The sequence below is a fragment of the Hetaerina americana genome, unplaced genomic scaffold (assembly GCF_022747635.1).
Source record: "Hetaerina americana unplaced genomic scaffold, ioHetAmer1.1.p SCAF_5, whole genome shotgun sequence".
Classification (NCBI taxonomy): domain Eukaryota; kingdom Metazoa; phylum Arthropoda; class Insecta; order Odonata; family Calopterygidae; genus Hetaerina; species Hetaerina americana.
The window spans coordinates 35,313,870-35,332,676 of NW_027287095.1; the positions used below are offsets into that span (position 1 = coordinate 35,313,870).

Sequence of the window (18,807 nt, forward strand, 5' to 3'; positions counted from 1 at the left end):
ATACGTTTAATCGCCAGGGTTAAAAATAAACAGCGACGCATCTGTCTCGACCATTCCACCAATCGCGGACTCCCACATTTTTCTTTGGTATAAATAGGTGACAATTTTTTTAAAATCTTTATGCAATTACAATACCTAATTCCACAATTCACTGCATTATTTAGCTTAGGTCTTATTTTTTTGCATAATTATTTACACGGTTCTTTATAATTTCGTTCACCAGACACAAACGGAAGTGTTCAAGTTTAGAGAGTTGTTTATATTTATATATAATATATAATATTTATATATTCATCATATTTTATAATATGTATACTTTATATATATAATATGTATAAGCCCTTGAGGAACATAAATTACAAGAACAATAAACTCAGGTCGACGACTCAATAATTCTCAGTCCGATTACAGATTCTCTCCAAACTTCAGCTGAATACACATGCATATGCAACTTTAAAGTTCGTCCGTGAATTGAGTGCGCTAAAAAGTTCATTCCGCCGTGGAAATATCCAGCCCCAGGTGGAATTTCCTTGCGTGATTGCACAACCTACCACAGCAAAACAAAAACTCACACGCAAAAAACGCACGTTGATGATCACACAGGAGACATCCGAAGCTGAGTCCACACAATGTTTCGTTTCTATTTCATTTATACATTTAACCGCCACAAGTGTCTTTTCCAACTCTTTCCTTCTTCTCACAAAAAGGTCCTCCGTTCCTCCTGCTTCAGCTTCTTGCGCGGATAATCGAACTTTCAAGTCATTCAAAGGAGCTTTGGAACAATCCTGCGTCGCTCCTTTGACGCGATATAATCGCCATACGCTCCTAACACGTCCACCGTCACCGAAAGCGGCTGGAGGAAGGTCCTCTGGTGAGACAAAACGAGGAAAGAGGTTGGGGGGAGGAGGAGGTGAGAAGGGGAGCACAAGCTGCGTGGGGGAAGTTCCTAGAACAGCCCCCCAATCAGCTCCATGCCTCCAACCCCCTCCTCCATGCCTCACTTGTCCACGGACTCAGGTTCGTGACTCGCCTCCAACCCGTTGACCATCTTCTCGATGCTTTTCAACTCGCTGGCCGCCGACCCAGGAACTGAAGACACCTGCGTGGGAGGGGGCGGGGGGATGCCGGGTGGCGGTGGCGGCGGGGGCGGAGGTGGCGCCACCGAAGACGCCTGCGGCATTTCCGCCCCCGGTGAGTCCACCGCCCCGCCAAGGGGGGACAACTTTGGGCTGCTCCCAACACCATGGTGCGAACCGGGTGTTACCGTCTCGAACGCCGACCCCAGCGGGGAGCCTCCAAGGAGGGACGATGGCGCCGAGGGGGGCGCGGGGGCGGTGGGCGCGTGGGCTCCCCCTGAAGGCGGTGGCAGGGGTGGTGCGTAGGGGGCGAAGCGATGGTGATGGTGATGGTGAGCGGACGCGGCCGCCGCCGCCTTCAGCCGCTCCGAGAGCAGTGGAGGCGCGACGGCGGAGGCCGCAGAGGTTGCTGGCGTAGCCGCCGCCAGTGCGGAGCCGAGGCCGGAGTAAGCGTGGCCAAAGAGCGGGTGCTGTGCCGCCAGGGCGAGTTGCGCGTTGAAGAGGAGGCCGGGGGACACGCCTGGGATGCCGGTCCCCCCGTGTCCTCCCCCGCCCGAGCCCGAGAAGATGGAGAAGGGGGAGTGTGCGGCGTGGGCCGCCGCCGCGTGCGCCGCCGCCGCTGCTGCGGCCGCCGCGCCCGGCATTAGCAGCTGGTGGAGGCCCGACGCGCCATGACCGCCGGCGCCTCCGCCACCGCCTCCGCCGGCGGCTGCCGCGGCGGCCGCAGCCGCGGCAGCCGCAGCGCCGTGGTAGAGCCCCGCCGCCGGGTGGCCGTAGAGATACGGTAAGAGATGGGGTGGGTGGATGGGGGGGCCTACGGAGATGTTGGGGCTCGGGTAATCGGATGAGGGGCCTGGGAGAGACGGGTGATGCCCAGCAGCGTGAGCAGCGGCAGCTGCGGCGGCCGCCGCCGCGGCTGCAGCACTCCCGGACTCCGAGGAGCTATCGCTAGCTTCTCTCTCGCTATCCTCGCACCGCCTCCTAAGTGGGTCGTCTGGATCTGGTGGCAGAGAGAACCAGGCTAATCAGAAGCGAGGGGCCCTCAGAATAAAGGCCCGCTCTATGGTTCATAAATTGCCAACATTTCTACTTAGAATCAAATTCACCGCATCCCCAAAATTCTCCAAAATCCGTCACCTAGTCATGCAGTTTCATTTTAGAACAGCAACAGCGTGAAGCTTCGAAACAAGCGATAATTAGTCTAAGAATCCAGTTATTGTGCACAGAGATAAATTCACCAAAGCAGAAACACGAGAGGTAATAATGACGACATTTTAGCCGCAGTGTCCCCTTTGTTTAACCTCCTGAGTGTACAAGCACTCCTTCAAAAATTGGTTTGTTTTAACAAAATCAAAGAACATGAATATCATATCTTAAGTCATGGACACTGTCTCAAAATATATCCTGTGTCTTATCAGTCAGATATTAAACCTTTAGGAAGATAGCGAAAATGAATTACGCGATAAATAGACTAATATTCTGTAGAAGATGAAGAATAAGAAAATCAAAGGATTTTTTTCGTTTCGCTGAATAAAAATTGCATAAAAGGATTCCTTCAGGCATGATAACCTAATGAGAATGCTATAAAAAATAAGCAGGGAAATACTGTGCACATAAAAGTATATATTGCAATGCATGCTCAAGAAAAAGCAACATTCAGCCAAAGAGCGTGATGGAAAAGCAGCTAGATAAAAGCATGGGATGCCCCAGGTAAGGGAATTCCCAATCAGCAGGCATGTTAATCAGAATATTAAGCTTCAATAGACAAACGAAGCCACTTGAAACTAAGATGTATTCCACAGTTGAAGAAATGTATGAATAAGCGCAATATGACTCCACATATTGGCATCATGCAGAAGCATTCACGCAATAGCACTAAGCATGAAAAAAGAAAACTTGCATTCCGAGACCATCAGAAAACCACGGAATCGACACTCATGCATGACACAAAGCAGGAATCTAAGTTTAGTTTCCCTATTAATTTTCTATGGTGACATGAGCAAGATGAAGGCACGCCCTCCGACTCACCGGAGTGTGGTTGCGGCAAATGGTGGTGATGATGGTGGTGGTGGTGCAACGAGGACGAGTCGACCCTGCCGCCGTCCGAGGTGCCCACCACGTCCACCTTCTCGTCCTCGGGGTCAGTCCCGCTCCGCGGGAGACCTCCGAGGCCCAGTCCGCTGCTGCTGTCGGGGATGGCGTTGTGTCCCCTCCCGCCGCCACCTCCCCCGCCCATGCTCTTCTGCTGCTCGGCGAGTCTTTGTTCCTCTTGGTGCCGCTGTGCCGCCAGGAGGGCCTGTCGCCTGCTCAAGGAGCAGAGGGGAGAACGGGAGAACGATACGGTTAAGACTCCAGGAAACAAAAAGAGTGATGAATGAAGTCACTCTATCAAAGGGTGAGGGAAATCAATACAAATGTCATGAGCAGCCGAAATCAATAAAAAGATGCGAGGAGGAAAACACACAAGTTTAATTCTTTTTCCAGGTTTCCATCTTGAAACAGTTGCAAGACTTAAAAGAAGCTGGTGATCTTGCTGCTGTGGTATCACGCTTACCTCTCCCCTTCCTTAACCCATAATGGTCAGTCCCTGAGTTAGTAATCAATCGCCCTTCTCTCCACCCCATGATTGATGATCCAATGTACAACGAATATGAAATCGAACTTATTGTTCCGTAGTGCTCACATACGTCTCCCTTTCCCTGTTTTGGGATAGAAAGTTTTTCTTCTGTTTTTTTAGCATTGATCTGATAATATCTCCCCACCAAATTCCTCCCTCATAAATACTAGTAATCAAGATAAAATATCTGCCTCAATGCAGGGTACATATTGTAGATACAAGACACCAATGGGCTAAATATATTTGCACCATCTAAGTATAGGCTTGGTAGCACGCGGGCCTTCGGCTGCCGACGTAAGTCGAGTTTACATCAGGGTGTTGGCTCTTTTTATTTCCCGCCATAAAAAAGCTCCCAGAGTTTCTGAAATTGATAATTTCTGGTTAAATCCCAAACGGCAAAGGAGAAATAACCGCACGGCTGCATTGATGTCTGAATTTCACACATCGTGGTGATTTCAGCTAGAAAAGTTAATGCGGTGGGTGTCAAAGAGGCTCCAGACTGAAGAATGATACTTTTGCTCGAAATACAGATGTTTCTGATTCACTCTATTTTTCAGAATATCAAGTCAGTTCCGAGTCGATAATCATAGGAATCGCGTTTTAGTTGGAAAATATCACAAAACGTTATTTTATTAGCACGTGTCAAGAAATAATATTATGCCAAGAAATAATATTATATTATTATTGTAGTACCTGATGATGACGCTTGAGCGTTGAAACCGGTTGTACGCTAATAAAGGACAGTGGAAAGTTACTTTTTATTCTTAATTTCATTAAATAATATTATGTATTCTAGTTATTCGGGAACTGCAGATCAATTGATAGCAATTTTTTTTGACAAATTAATGTAGACGTAAAAGAAAATATATTGATTTCCTAAGAGTCAGAATCCATCTCGTATTCAATTAACAATGAAATCGTTTGAATAAATGGATTAAATTCTTCGATTTCTTTGGATGAAAGTAGCAGCAAAAACCAGCGGTGAAATCGTCACAGGAGCAAGGAAACACTCGAACTATTAAGTTTTTCCTCTTGCCGACCCCCCCTCTCCGGAATAAAAAGAGGCGGCCCATAAAACTCGCACCTGTTTGAAATTGGAACACACACGGAGGTAGTAAATACGAGTACCTTTTTTTGCAGACCACTTCCCATGCACGAAGACCGCGGATGAAAAAATACCCAGGTAGTACGAAAAAATCCGAGCCATCGAGAGCATATCGATTGTCTCAGCTCACCCTCCCCCGACAGCCACCCAATCCTCCTCTTCGCCTAACAAAGTCAACTCTTCGCCGGGCACCCGAAGGGTCTTCTATTCGCCTGGCCCACATCCCATCCGCAAGCCCCCTTCATCCACCCCTCCACGCCCCACTACTCGAGCCTCGGGAAACTGCGGAGCGCGGGAGGCGCCCGTGGGTGAGAGGGGATGGAGAGCGCTAATGAACGCCCCTCCTTTCCAGACCCTAATAACTCCTTTCTCCTCCTACCCACTTCACCCGGTGAGAGAATCGCAGTTCCCACCTTCACGCCGGCCCCCGTCCCTCGCCGCCACCGGTGGAGGGCCGCGCCCACACCTCTCGCTCTCTACGGGCGTGAGCGAGATTACACCCCCTCCTCGTCGCCCGCTTAAAAAGAAAACTTTGCCCTCTCCACCCGACCGACCCCGGCTCGCCCTCAACATCCCTTTGCCTCACGCCTCGGCCCCATCACGAGGCGAGCATAATCCCTCGACACTTCATGAAGCCGTCACCCACCCCTCTGACGACCAACTCCCACCGCCCACCTACCTTCCTCTCACACGAAACATACCCCTCCCCTCCGTAGCGAGGTAAATCTCAAATCCCCGCTGGCACAATGGGCAAAGCATTCGCCAACGATTTGGTTGCAAGTGAGGCAAGATGATGCAATGGCACTCCGGTCTGGAATGGACATCGGCGAAAAATTCTACGAATGGCAAACGGAGAAACTGAACCACTGAGGCATTAAATCCAATCATCCATTGGAATATATCATAAATATATGGCAGATTTAGCAATGATATCTATTACCCTAAGCATAAAACCGACAGAAACTGTGTCGCAGAAAATGGCGCAGCGATATTAATATTGTCGTCAATATTTTTATAAATGTCACAGTACCCAATATCTACAACTTAAATGAGATGCAATAAGTGATATGCAAATCTAAGAGTTGACAATCAATAAAATCGAAGATAAATTGATAAAGTTGGTTGAAAAACCGCTTACGCTACATCTTTATAATTCCCGGAGACACATGTACATATGAACACCTTTTATCAACGGTAAAACTGTCATTTGAATATGCAAGCTACTTAAATGTATTGAAGAAAGAGAAACATCAATCAGAAATGCCCAGCGCGTCAAAATTTAAAGATACATCCAATAAATAGACAGATATTGTACTAAGTCGGCATGCACGATGGGGGCTTTAAAATTACTTTCTTTTAATGATGTCTCAGATAACATTATTTGCGTCATCGATTTTTTTCTTAATTAGAGATGGTTATAACGTACATCGTCTAATTTCGATTTGAGAAACTATATTTCGTAAAAATATAGGCGGCGACAATAAAGGCAATCCTGAATAAATGAAAACGGTCAACGTTATGCTCCATCTTCAGCCATTTTCACTCTTAATAATAACATTTCCCTTCTCTTTAAAGGGGGCTTAATTCCTCTGTAAGTAAAATAATGGTTTAGACAGCCACCGGGACGAGATTTAATTTTTATCGCTTGTTTTCAACCCGCCCAAACCTTCAATCCGAATAATTAAGGCGGCTCTCCAAAACAAGGAGCGAAATTCATAACGTGAAGAACGAAATTTCGAGTGCGAAGAGAGAGAGAGAGTGGGTTGACACCTTACTCCCCTCTCTCTCGTCTCAAAAACCTCCACTGACGGTCTTGCGGCAAGTACCTATGAATCGGGTGACAATGAGCACCTCCCAATGCCGGTGGAGGCAAAGTCAAGAGGGAGCAGTCGTGTGGGGAGGAGGAAGGAAGAGCGTGAGGGGGAAAGGCAGGAGGGGCTGTGGGGAGGGCAGAAGGGAAGGTGAAGAGAAAGAGCACGCGACGATACCCTCGCGAGGAGGAAGGACTGACGGAGAGGAATGGGAGGAGAAGGGGAAGTAGGAGGGGCAGGGGAAGAGGAGGAAGCAGCGGCAGCACTTGCTCTGGCACTCAGGGTACCACGACCATACCTTCCCTTAAAAGGACTCATATCAAGGGTGCGGGGCGGGGAGAACGGGGAAGGGCAGGGCGAGATAAGACGCAGGGAGGGGAGAAGGGAGGAGCGGGAAGCAAGAGTAGGAGGTGGAGGAGGATAAGAAGCACCTTTTTTGGGATGGAGATAAGAGGACTTGCGGGTTTGAGAGGGTGAGGAAGGATCGAAGGTTTTCCTTGAGACGAGAGAGGGAGAGGTTGCGGGATTGGGCGGGAAGGAGGGCGGGGGAGGAAGGGCCGAAAAAGCAAAGAGGGGAGAGAGGGAGGGAAAGAGGGGAGGGTGAGAGTGGGACCAGAGATGTGACGAGGGGGGTGAGATGGGGTGGAGGGTATCACGCTGAGGGAAGGCGGGGGTGGCTGGATGGGACTTGCTCGGGAGGTTTTTTCGGAAGCCTTTCTTGAAGAGGGTGGAAGAATGGGGCAGAATGCGAAATAAGGAGCGGGGAGTGGGGGGTCAGGAATAGATATGGAATGGAATGCCAGAGAAAGAGAGGCTAATTTGACTGGGGGAGGCTGCGTGGTCTTAGAGACGGGGGAAAAGGAGGGCGAGTGGGGGCGGCCGGGAGAGGCTAGCTACTCCTCAAGGAGTCGTTTCCCCCTGGGTGGGGGCTAGGGGCGGGTGGGAGGGTAGGGTTAAGTGTGGGACGTGGAATAGAAGAAAGAAAGGCGATAATGGTAATGGCATAGTTGGGGTAGAGAAGGGAGTGAAAGGAGTGGTTAGTGGAAAAGGTTGATGAGAACAATGCACTCGTGAAATGCAAAGAGCGAAGAGGTTTTTGCCGGTTTCATGGATGTGCGTGCAAAGAGAAAAATTAAATAAATCTCAAAATGATAACTGAAGGACAGTTCTTAACTTCAGTTGGGCATGTTAGGACCTTTGACGCCCAAACATAATCTATTAACCCAAAAACGAACCTTAAGAGTTTGAAGAAAATTTAATAACTAACCAGTTTATACAAATTTTCATACGACGTGAAGCGTTAAAAGTGTCCGATTATTTATGTCATATTTGTAACTCCAGCAAAGGTAAATTAAAAAAAAGTACTGCAATATAATACCATTGAGCATACCCGTTAATATTCCCGGCCAAGAATGTAACTTAAGTTATTCAATTTACACAAAAAATTCCTAGAGGCAAAAAATTGGCTCACTAACTCGCCTCCTGTTGGAGCATCGAAGCTCAAGGTATTTGGGTGAACACAGTACAATCGTTACTTTTGAACTTCAACCTCGGGGAGAGTAATTTACCCTAACTCGCGGTTGAGATGGGGAACGAGGTATTCCTAAAATTCCAGTTTTCCTCCTCAGAAATACATCCTTTTGTAAACATTACTCCGGAAATTGACCCTGCACGACATTACCCTCTCTGTCCGTGGAACGCTTTCGGGAGTATGTGAAGTAAAAAAGGATTGCGCGCCACGGAAAAATGTTGAGAACGCCCACGGACCGATGGCGTGGAGAAAGAGAGAGAGAGGGACGGAGGGCGTGGAGGAGAAAACGGCAGAAACAAGAGGAAGGGACCGCGAGAGGCGAGAACGCGAATGCAAGTGGACGGGGAAATGATGGAGAAAAATACGGGGGAATCGGGGGTTGAGGAGAGAGGGTCGTCGGAAGGGAGCACGGTCAGGTGTAGGGGGAGCAAGGAATAGGGGACGAGACGCCGGAGAGAGAAACGGAGGGAGAGAGAGTGAGAGAGGGCGCGCGGGGGCTGACTCTGGGATTCGCCGAGACGCTTGAGAATGGCTCTGAGGAGGCAAATTAGGGAGAGGAGTTTTCAAGAGCCTTGGAGGGTGAGGGAGGAGGGTGGATTGGGGGAGGCAAGGGGAAGAGACTGGGAAGCGAAGGAATAGTGGGGAGTCCTCCGCGCAAGATGCTATGGAATAATGCGAAAGGTCTTCTCTTCAAGGGCTCGAGTGGTTGGGAATAGGAAGAGCGTAGGGAGCGGGGAGGGGGACGGGAAGAGGTATGGGGAGAAGTGCCTGCAAGGTGGGTGGGAAGGGGTGAGATTTGTGGGAGGGAGTAGGAGGGTAAAAGTGCGGGGAGGGGGCCTCTCTAGTATAGAGATGGAGTGCTCAGGAGAGATGAGTGGCGCGGATAGAAGAGGGGCAGAGACATCTAGTGAGGGGCCGTGACACGAAAGAATAGTTTGAGCGCGGGATAAAGCTAACAAAAGGACTCCAAAAATTAAAGAAAGATACACGAGAAATTTGTAGGATAGCACGGGAGAGCTCGAAGGCATTAAAGGGTACTGAATAATTGAACGGTAAATCATATTTTCCTTTGCTGCTAACCTGAAGTAACATGTGATCTCAACGGTTTTTCAAATTTGAGCCGGCTCCGAGCGCTTTTGTCGTTTCTTCAAGGATTTTTCGTTTAAATAATGTTCAAATTTTAGTAATGAAAATCCCAAAAAAATACTACATTTATTCATAACGACGGAACGTTTTGCAATATCGTAAAAGTATCGCATAAAAATTTGATATCGTACACTTGCGGCATACGATTTTCGCTGAGATAAAGATACGAAAATGTACAAGTATAGCACCGAAGTGGCAGAAAAACCGTCGAAATATATGAGGCGCATTGTGCTTACGGCATAACAAAAGTGTGTCACTTAGTTATAGCAAAAGAGGATAGTATGATAATATATTTTCTAATGACAGTTGCCATGACTTTTTAAAGATTTACTCTGAAAAATAGGTGAGGGAGTATGAATATATGAAAGGGCAAAACTTGTAGGAAAAGAGACAGAAATGTAATGAGGACGTCGGGATCCCCTAAAAAAATACGTCTGGGAGAAACAAATAAAAATTTAGAAACATCGCAGCCGCTTTACAAAGGGTCACTAGAAAAAAATAATAGGAGCACTCGCGAATTTATATAAGGTGGACTGTGTGAAAAGAGGAGAAAAAATTTCTGGATTCTGAGGAAATAGGCAAACCAGATGGGAGAGAAGAAAAACGAGCAAAATATATAAGTAAATGCGGAAAAAGGGAACGGAGTAGGACCACCGAGGTGTTGGCATGAGAGGTTCCAACGAGTCGGAGGAAAAGAGAAGGATTTTAAAATGTTTTTAATGAGCGAGGCGAGAAAATTATGAGAATGGTAGCGTGTTGAAGGGGCGATAATTAGGGGAAACAAAACGAGAGAGACCGGAGTACGAGGGATCATTTTTTTATAGTAACGTTCCTTGTCATTTCCGTAAAATTTGAATGAATGAAAGAGAGAGAGACGGAGAAAGAGGGTGAGAGACAAGGAGGGTGGGGAGTGGAAAATGAAATATTACAGACCATATCTCGAGCTTCGAGCAGTCGGCGTTGAAACGCTACGGAGCCTTTAGAGGAAAGTGCGACTCCGAAGGAGGCGGCGGATTCGATTACATCTCACTTCGCTGCTGAATACATTAAGTCCAATCGACGCTCGCATCTAGCTCCGCTAGAATAAACGCCCTCAGACTTTTTGGCTTGGCATAAATTTCAGTCGTTGAAAATTTACGGGGAAAAGAAATGCTTTATCGATTCGAGTGATGTTTTTGCCATCAGATTGGTGCAATTGTACGGCAAAACCAAATGGTGACAAATGGTTTCAGTAATACTTTTTTATCAATATGGTCGAGAATGTCTCTCGCGAGTGTACAACAATTAGAACTAGCTATAAACATGGAGTGGCTCGGCGAAAAATAAATAAGTTACTCGAATGCAACAATTCAGTCAAGGCGAATGATTTTTACACTCTGAAATTGTTGCATTGAAATGCACATTAGCGGATGACTCCGTTAAAAGTTACTGTTGCGGCATCTCCCGCAGTTTCTTTGGAATTTGTCAAAGTTACTCGAAGATGAAAAATAAAAACTGCCTGAGAAGTTGAATCTGTGTACCATTAGTCATAATTACTTTCCTACCATTTCTTAGGGAATGGGTGTTTCATGTAATTATGCAATTTATCCTAAAATATCTCTACTGCCGGATAAAGTTACTAGAAATACACTATGACTGATTTTATACTGCGAAAATGATTTAAAATAAACTCATCAAATTATCCCATTTACACAATCTTCACTGGGTTTTTAATTTTTCACAATAAAACAATTTCCATGCATAAAAAGTTTTAAAAATACCGTTCAACTTCAACAAACGGCAAAAATGAACTCAGCTCTATAGGAGAAGAGAAGAGTAGAAAATATCTCCCAAACAAAAATTCTCATACTTAAAGTTCAAAAAGGGAAAAGAGATTACAGAGAAAAAATGTTGTACTGAGACAGGAAATAAGTTAATCAGAGATTATTCTCAATCCAACTAGCAGAAAAAAACAGAAATCAATAGTTTCATTTAATTTTGTGGAAATGCTTCATCGCAGTAATAAGCTATTTCGTGTCCAACCTAAAAATATATTAGACGTGAGTTTTGAGGCTTCTTTGTCTTAGGACATCATCAGGATGTCATCGTTTCATCGTCGCTCTTTTACATCACCATTTTCACCAGATTATTTTGTAAAATAACGAAACATTGGGGCTATATTATAAATATTCATGAAAAAATACGAAATAAATGTACAATTGCAAAAAAAGGGTCGATTACGTAATTTCTTCCCAAAACCTAAAACCAGTCCCATTCGGCCCCAGTGCATTGCGTTAGAACTCTGGTCAAAGGTCCACGAATGGGAATTGAATGAACGACAAGGAACACCCCTCTTGAGATTCTTGTGCTCGTGTGCGAGGGGGCCGAAGATGGTGGTGGTAGGAAATGGGGGGGTCGTCGGGAAGTTTGTCGCCCGTATGCCGGGCGCCTCAAAACTCCGGTCACGGAGCATTTGAGCGAAAATGTGAGAACTAAACTCTAGGAAAAGGAAGCGGGTGTCTCGAAAAAAGAGGGCGGCGTAAGAGGGGAGGTGTGTGGGGGAGGATGGGACCGAAACGTCGATGGACTACTGAGGAGAAGGGGGAGGCGATTGTGAAGAAGGGAAGTGAGGGTAGGGAATTGGTGGAGGGAGACCAAGGAAGCGTGGGAGGTAACCTTGCGGTGGTGGGGTGGAAGGATCCGGGGAAGGTTGGGACAGGAGGCGGGGAAGGAGAAAATTGTCGGGAAGGCGGAAGGGAAGCGTAAACGGTTCGCGTCTTCCTTAAAAAGGAGGCGTAGAAAGAAGGGAGGGTCCTTCCCCCTCCCCTACCACCTCCTCCTCTCTCATCTATGCCACAGCCAAGACGGCGTCGCTGCTCCTGGAACAGAGGCAGGCCTCTGTTGTTCCACCCCCCCTGGAAAGATGGGCGCGAGATGGCATCGCCTCGTCTCGTGATCTCCCTCGTTCTATCTTTCCTTCCGTGCTCCTCATTCGGCGTCGCCTCCATCCCACCCATTCGCCGTGGTGACCGATGGCGACGCTTGGAGGTCGCGTCTCGGCGACGCGAACCGAGGCGCAGCCCCCGTCCGCCCCCTCCCCTCCCCCCGGAAAATCAGCCCCCGACCCCGCCCGGGATCGCCTTTCCGTCCGGACGCATGTGAGATCCGACGCTGATTACGCGCGCGGGCAACGGATAGCACTCCGGCAGGCGTCTCGTTCTCTGATCCCCGGAGTCAAAGGTGCTCGGACTTGGACTGACTTCTTTCTCTTCTGTGGCGTATCGATTATGAGCTTGCGGTTACCTATGTTTTCTAACGGATATTTCGAGGTATATTTAATTAATTAATTTTATTTTATAAAGAGGTATCAAATTAGCCTGGTGGGTATAAAATAAATACATAAATCCTAAAATAAATAAATAAAATTCTCATGCATCCTTGCATTGTATTTAATTGAATGATTATCGTTTTTCAACCGAAAGCAAAATTAGTTGGAAGATTTAAATTTCTCATAAGCGGAACTCATTTAATATGAATGGTATTAAAATATATCAACATGGATTCTCAAGTGGACATGCTAATGTGTGAGCTTGTAGAGTGTCAAATGCTAGTTTAAGCGATTTCATAAAACATAAAATGCGGTGTTCCCTCAATCAGAGTTAAGGAACCCATCTGTTTAACATTTTTGGAATTAAGTTTCTTCGCAATTTGCCACTTGAAATGAAATAGTGTATCTGATCCATTTCGGGAAAGAAAACCGCTTCCAATTCTGAACTCTTCGCCGTTAATGCGAAAATCAAACCACCCGTAATTACTATGAATCTTATTTCTTAATCGTGAATAGGAATTTCAGCTTTACAAAGTCACTCTAATAGGTTGATTTGATGCTTTCTCCCGGCTACCGTCGCACATTTTTCGAGTCGTTCAAAATTTTTTGAATTTAAAATTTTGAATCTTTGACTTTTTCACTGCCTAAGTAATTGCCTTTCGGGTTTTTTCCTTTCAATTCAAAATTACATGCATCAAATGCACTGTCGAATGACAATTCAAGTTTAACTTTCCTGGTTTTGAAATTACAACTATTGTACTCAATAGAGTAAACACAATGAAGTAAATATCCAAGCCGGCATTACTTAGCAGGCATAATCCCGATAAGTTGACTCCCTCCGAAGTCCACAAATCACGTATCAGAATGTGAAGAAAGAAACACAGAGTTTTGCTTAAATTCGGTATCAACACAGGCCTTTAATTATCATATGCGGGGATAGGTACGCATTTCATCCTTATCGTAGCTCTCCGAGCCTTCGAGTTAAAATCGATTGGAATGAGAGCGAAATATCAATGGGCGAAAAGAGACGGAAGGACTTCGAGGCGGAGTTGGTGGCACTTCATCCTGCTGTGTGGTGGCGTTGGGCGTGTGCGCAAGTGGGAGGGGGGAGGCAAGGAGTGCGAAGGCGGCTGAGTGTGTGAGCGAGTGAGGGAAGGACCTCCTCGAGGCTCTAAACACACGCCGACGAGCGTGACACCCCCTAAACAGTCGGAAACATTTTCTTTGACAAAAGCCATGCGTATGTGCGTCCAGGATAAGCGTGGAAGAATGGAGCTGAGCAAAGTGAGTGAGCTGAGCAAGAGAGAGAGAGAGAGAAAGAAATAGCGGGGGGGTGGAGGGAGAGGGCGCGAGAGGGTAAGGCCGGGCCATCTATTCCCTCTAGACGGGGGTGGTGGGCCCCGCGACAATGCCCACCGCTCACAGGGCAACAATGGGACCACCCATAAAACGGCAGGCGGCGAGGGAGGGTTGAAGGGAACGAGCTTCTTTCTTCGCCTGCCTTCCCGGCTACCCTCTCTCGCTCATTTGCATCCTCCATTAAACCCTTTCAGGGAGGGCACTGAAAGGAGCCGGGCTGCCTGCGCTCTGACCGACTAACCCAACCTTCTTCAACCTCTTTCTCCCCCTCCACGACACCGTCTTTCCAAATTCACCCCTGCCTCCACCGATTGAAACTCCAATGGTCTACATTCCAAACATGTGGTTCCGGAACATGCTCGACGAAAAGCTTCGTCAAATAAAAAAAACAGTTATAGCACTTTCAAGCTACTGGAACTAATAATATACGTGAGGCGGTTTTAAATAAGGAGCCAGGGTAAAGCACAACTTCATATTAGTCCACGTCATATTATTCCTTCACTGGACTTCGTTTTCACTTTATCCACTTAATAATTCGAGCAGCAAACCATAAGAAAGCCCAGGCATTTGTAAGGTGATCATAATGACAGGAACTTTTATTTTGAATTCATCCATTCCTGTGGCTCCAGTGAAAAACCACCGGTGTGGCACCAGTCCTGATCCTGATGAGTACTTATTCAGTGACATGGTTTTGAAAAGTTAACATTCGTTATTCATTTGCACACTTTGGTCGAAGCATACCCTTTGTTGCTGCGTGTTTTAGCTAGAATACCACCGCAAGTATTTTAAACGGAATAATTTGCTGAAACTCCAGCTGCACCAAATCCACTCTCTTTGAAGACTTGACCTCATCCAATCTCTTTTATTCCGTTGACCTCGGATAGCAGAAAGGCGGAACTCACTCCATTGAGACCCAAATGGATTAAAAGTGGGCACAATTGGCGAGGCAGTTGCGGAGCATGCCAAAAGAGGGTGTTTGGTCGAGGTAAAGGGTGAAATGAAGCTTGCCACGCGCCGCGGGAGCGAAGAGCGGAAGAGGAGGCGGAAAAAACGGGGAGCAGAATGAAACAATGAGAGAGAGAGAGGGAGAGAAATGGGGAAGCGATGGAGTGAGAGAGAGAGTGGGGGTTTTGAGTAAAGAGAGAGAAGGTGATGGGAAGGACGAGACGGGGCTAAGGGGGGAGGAGGAAAGCGGCAAAATTAAAAGAGGGCCGGCCCTGAATGGGCGGGTGGAGGAGCGCGGTCGTTGGGAGGTGGAGTTACGCAGGGGGGGGAGGGAAGCAAGGGTGTGGGTGGTGGAAGTGCGAGAGAGGTGAACGAGATAACGAAAAAAAAATAAGCTGCTGAAGTGCGGAGGCGGGAGCACCCCTTTTCCCTCCTGGCCTAGCGAGCAAAACTCACAAACGCGCAAATACAACCGCAGCACGCACGCACAGCTCACGCACGAAGGGGTGGAAGCGAAACACCTGCATTCCCATCGCCATCCCCCTCCACGGATTTGCCTGCTTCCTCCAACCCCCCACCCCTCGCCCAAAACCCCCCGCGATGAACCCCTCCACACCCCAGTGGGTATCAGCGCGCGCGCACACACACACTCACGCGGGAGGGGAGGGGGAGGGAGAACTCAACAACGCGCGCACATTTGCATGCGAGCATTCTCCGGCCGCCGCCGCCGCTTTCAACCCCGGTATGCGTCCGAAACCGACCGACCGCCTGGGTCTCTTCCGCGTCATCCATCCGCCCTCTCACATCGCCAGAAAAAAAGAAAAATAAGCCATCTCCCACGACCTCACCAGCCCGCCGAGCACATCACCTTGTTGCGAGGGGAGAGAGAAAGGCGGAATGGGAGAGCGAGAAAGAGAGAGAGGGGAATTTACGGAACGTATAGAAAAGAATATATTCCCGCTGCAGCGCGAAGAAACGCGCTGAAACGGGAGAGACGAGAGTGGACCGCGTCCCCTTTCGATATACGAGGGTCATCCGGAAAGTAGTACCCGTTCGTGAAATAAAGACACAAAAGTAAATATTAACAAACATAAAAAATTTTATTTGAAAGAGGATACTTTAAACTACTTCTCAACATAATCTCCAAGCAAATTAAGGCATTTGTCATAACGTGTGACAAGTTTCTGTATTCCTGCTGCATAGTCCTTCGCCGCCAGCTCATTGAGATACGCGAGGGACCCATCTTGCACAAATTTTTGCATAATGCAGATGGTGTTTAACAATTTCATGAACAATTGTTCGAGAAACATTGGGAAAATGCTCACAGATGTCATCAATTGTGACGCGCCGATCGTTCCTCACGAATTCGTCAACTGAGCTCACCAGTTGGTCTGTAATGACAGACGGTCTCCCCGAACGCTCATCGTCGTGTGTGTTCCCCCTCCCCATGTTGAAGTTGCGACACCACCGCCGAACAGACGACTCATCCATTACATTGTCTCCATACACCTCCTTTAATTGGCGATGAATATCACATGGGCGAACGTTTCTTGCATTGAGGAATTTAATCACTGCCCTCACTTCACAACTGGCGGCGTTCTCAATTTTTTTAAACATTGTAAACAATCACAGAAACAACACAGGCAATGCTAGCGTCACGCAACTTGGCTCAGAGAAGGCAGACAAGCCACTGAAGCTATCTGACCTCGTCCAGCGGCTACTCGCGTCGTCAGCACTTCATGCGGCACGAACGGGTACTACTTTCCGGATGACCCTCGTATTATAGGCGAGAGACTGTTTATGTAATCTAGAAGGACGGACCATGAGATATGAGAAAACGATATACTACCCTAAGGAGCACGAGTTAATGATTGAAAATACGAGCCGAGGAACGGGGCAAGTGAGCCATTGAACGAAGAGTTTGAAGACAATGCAATAGTGAGCCCGAACAAGGTCCTCTTCTACGTAACGCGATAATCTGAGCCATTTCCTGAAGGTTACTTTTACATATCGTCAATGTAGCAGAAGTAGACACGCAAAGGCAATTAGCTTGTTCGGCTTAGAAGATTATTGCTTGAAATTTTAGTGTAAAGCACATAGATCAAGCTTTAACAAGCGCCTATTTCAGAGTCCAACTCACCTGATCACTCATTGTCCACAGTGCTTGCATACAAATCTTAATTTTTTTATCTTTCATTTTATTATTTTACCGTATCATACTTATTCCGATCAATATAATTTATAATCTAACGAGCAACAATTTCTTCCATAAAATGCTCTCGTGTTGGAAACTAAGATCTGTTAAAGAATGGAGAAAACAATTTGCCACTATGATATTTCGGATGGCCATCCCGAGTTAGTGAGTGGTTGATATAGAAGCCCGAGGTGGGGCTCGAGAGAAGACGAGTGTCGGCCGTCCCTTCAAATGGCGAGCGGAAGTGTGCATGCGTCAGCCGAAGTTCCACCTCGCAACGCCCACAACCCCACGCCCTCTCATCCGCCGCCACACCACATACAACGCCCAGCATCCTCTCATCCTTCACCCGTCTCCCCGAAAAAGAAAAAAAAAGGGAAACAGCTGACCCTTCCCATTCCCTTAGACTTCCAAAGCTTGCCCGCAATCCTGTTCCGTGCTGTAGGCGGAGGACGCTGGGACTAATTGGCTGGGCTCATTGAATGCTTGGAATTCATAGACACTGAATCCTCGGGGTGCATGAAAAAGGGTGAAGCTTCATAGTCCATGAAATGGATGTAGAGAGAAACCCTTAAATTCTTGTAAAACGGGGGTTTCGGTGATCTGAATGAACTCAAATAGAGTTGGAGTGAAACTAAGATAAAAAATAAGTACGTGGGAATAAACTAGTTTGAAACTGATTTTTTGACAAAAGGAAGAAAAGCGACAAAGGATCTCATAAATAATTTTATCAGATGTAAAATAGGCCCCTAAAATTATTAAGAATGTTTTCAGTTTAAAACCCAGTCAAATATATTTTTATGTTTATAAGAGGTAATTCAATGGCAGATATGAATCCAAGGTATAACAGATAATCCCGTCTGGACATCACAAAAAACCATAATATTCATAGGAATTAGTGGAGAGCTCCTAAATGAAATCCGAGTTATCATCTATTTATATCTTAAGAAATTGGGTAATTCATTTAAGGAGAACAAATTTTAGGTCAAATGTGAAGTCAATGCGATGCATAAAAAAACGATACCCCTGGAAATTTAATATTTAAAACTTTTTTCCTTACAACTATTTAAAACACGACGGTCAAGAGAGTAAATTGAAAATGCTCGAAGTTAAGTCAAGAGAATAGCATTTCCTATGACATTTGGTTTTCGAGAAAAAATATTCCGAGGATTCATTGCTGTCTCATTGATAGAGACTAGCTAAGGTCTCAAACTTGCAAATTGCTTGGCAAAGCTTACTGAATGTAGCCTAAAACGCATTATACGCAGTCGCCACCCTTCCACCGCACGCGCGCGCGCCGAATCCACCCTGCCTGCCGGACCAAAGGAAGCGAGAGTTCCCGAGAGACCCCAACCTGACAATGACGCCGGCGAAGACGGACGCGCTTTGCCCTCCCTCCGATATTTCCCCCTTTTCCCACCTTCTCCCTCCCGTCACCCTCCACCATGGCTCCTTTCATTTCCTTACCCCCGGGGGCCCTGACCGATGTCGACGACGGTTCAAACTCGTCAAACTTCACGGCTCTCTCCACCTAAGGTGACGGCGTAGCGTAGGTCGCAGCCCTATTGTTCAAAAGGTCAAACCGCATAACGGGGAGAGAATGGAGAGCGGCCATGGTGTGGAAAGGTGGGGGGTCCGCCGTGTAGGGGGGAGGATAGAGAGGGGGAGAGGGTTGACGCAAGTGAAGAAGAAGGAAGGAAGGAGGGGTGAGGGCAG

At 47.0% G+C, this 18,807-nt stretch overlaps 1 protein-coding gene across 1 annotated transcript in view; it reads right to left on the reverse strand.

Moving 5' to 3' along the window:
• Positions 1 to 997: 997 nt before the first annotated feature.
• Positions 998 to 18,807, reverse strand: part of bi (T-box transcription factor bifid) — a 410,155-nt gene continuing 392,345 nt past the window's right edge. The window contains exons 7-9 of the mRNA XM_071591843.1: positions 3,105 to 3,379; positions 1,825 to 2,097; positions 998 to 1,674 (exon numbers count right to left, since the gene is read on the reverse strand). Of these exons, the coding sequence (XP_071447944.1) occupies positions 998 to 1,674; positions 1,825 to 2,097; positions 3,105 to 3,379 (1,225 nt within the window). The remainder of the gene's footprint in view (positions 1,675 to 1,824; positions 2,098 to 3,104; positions 3,380 to 18,807) is intronic.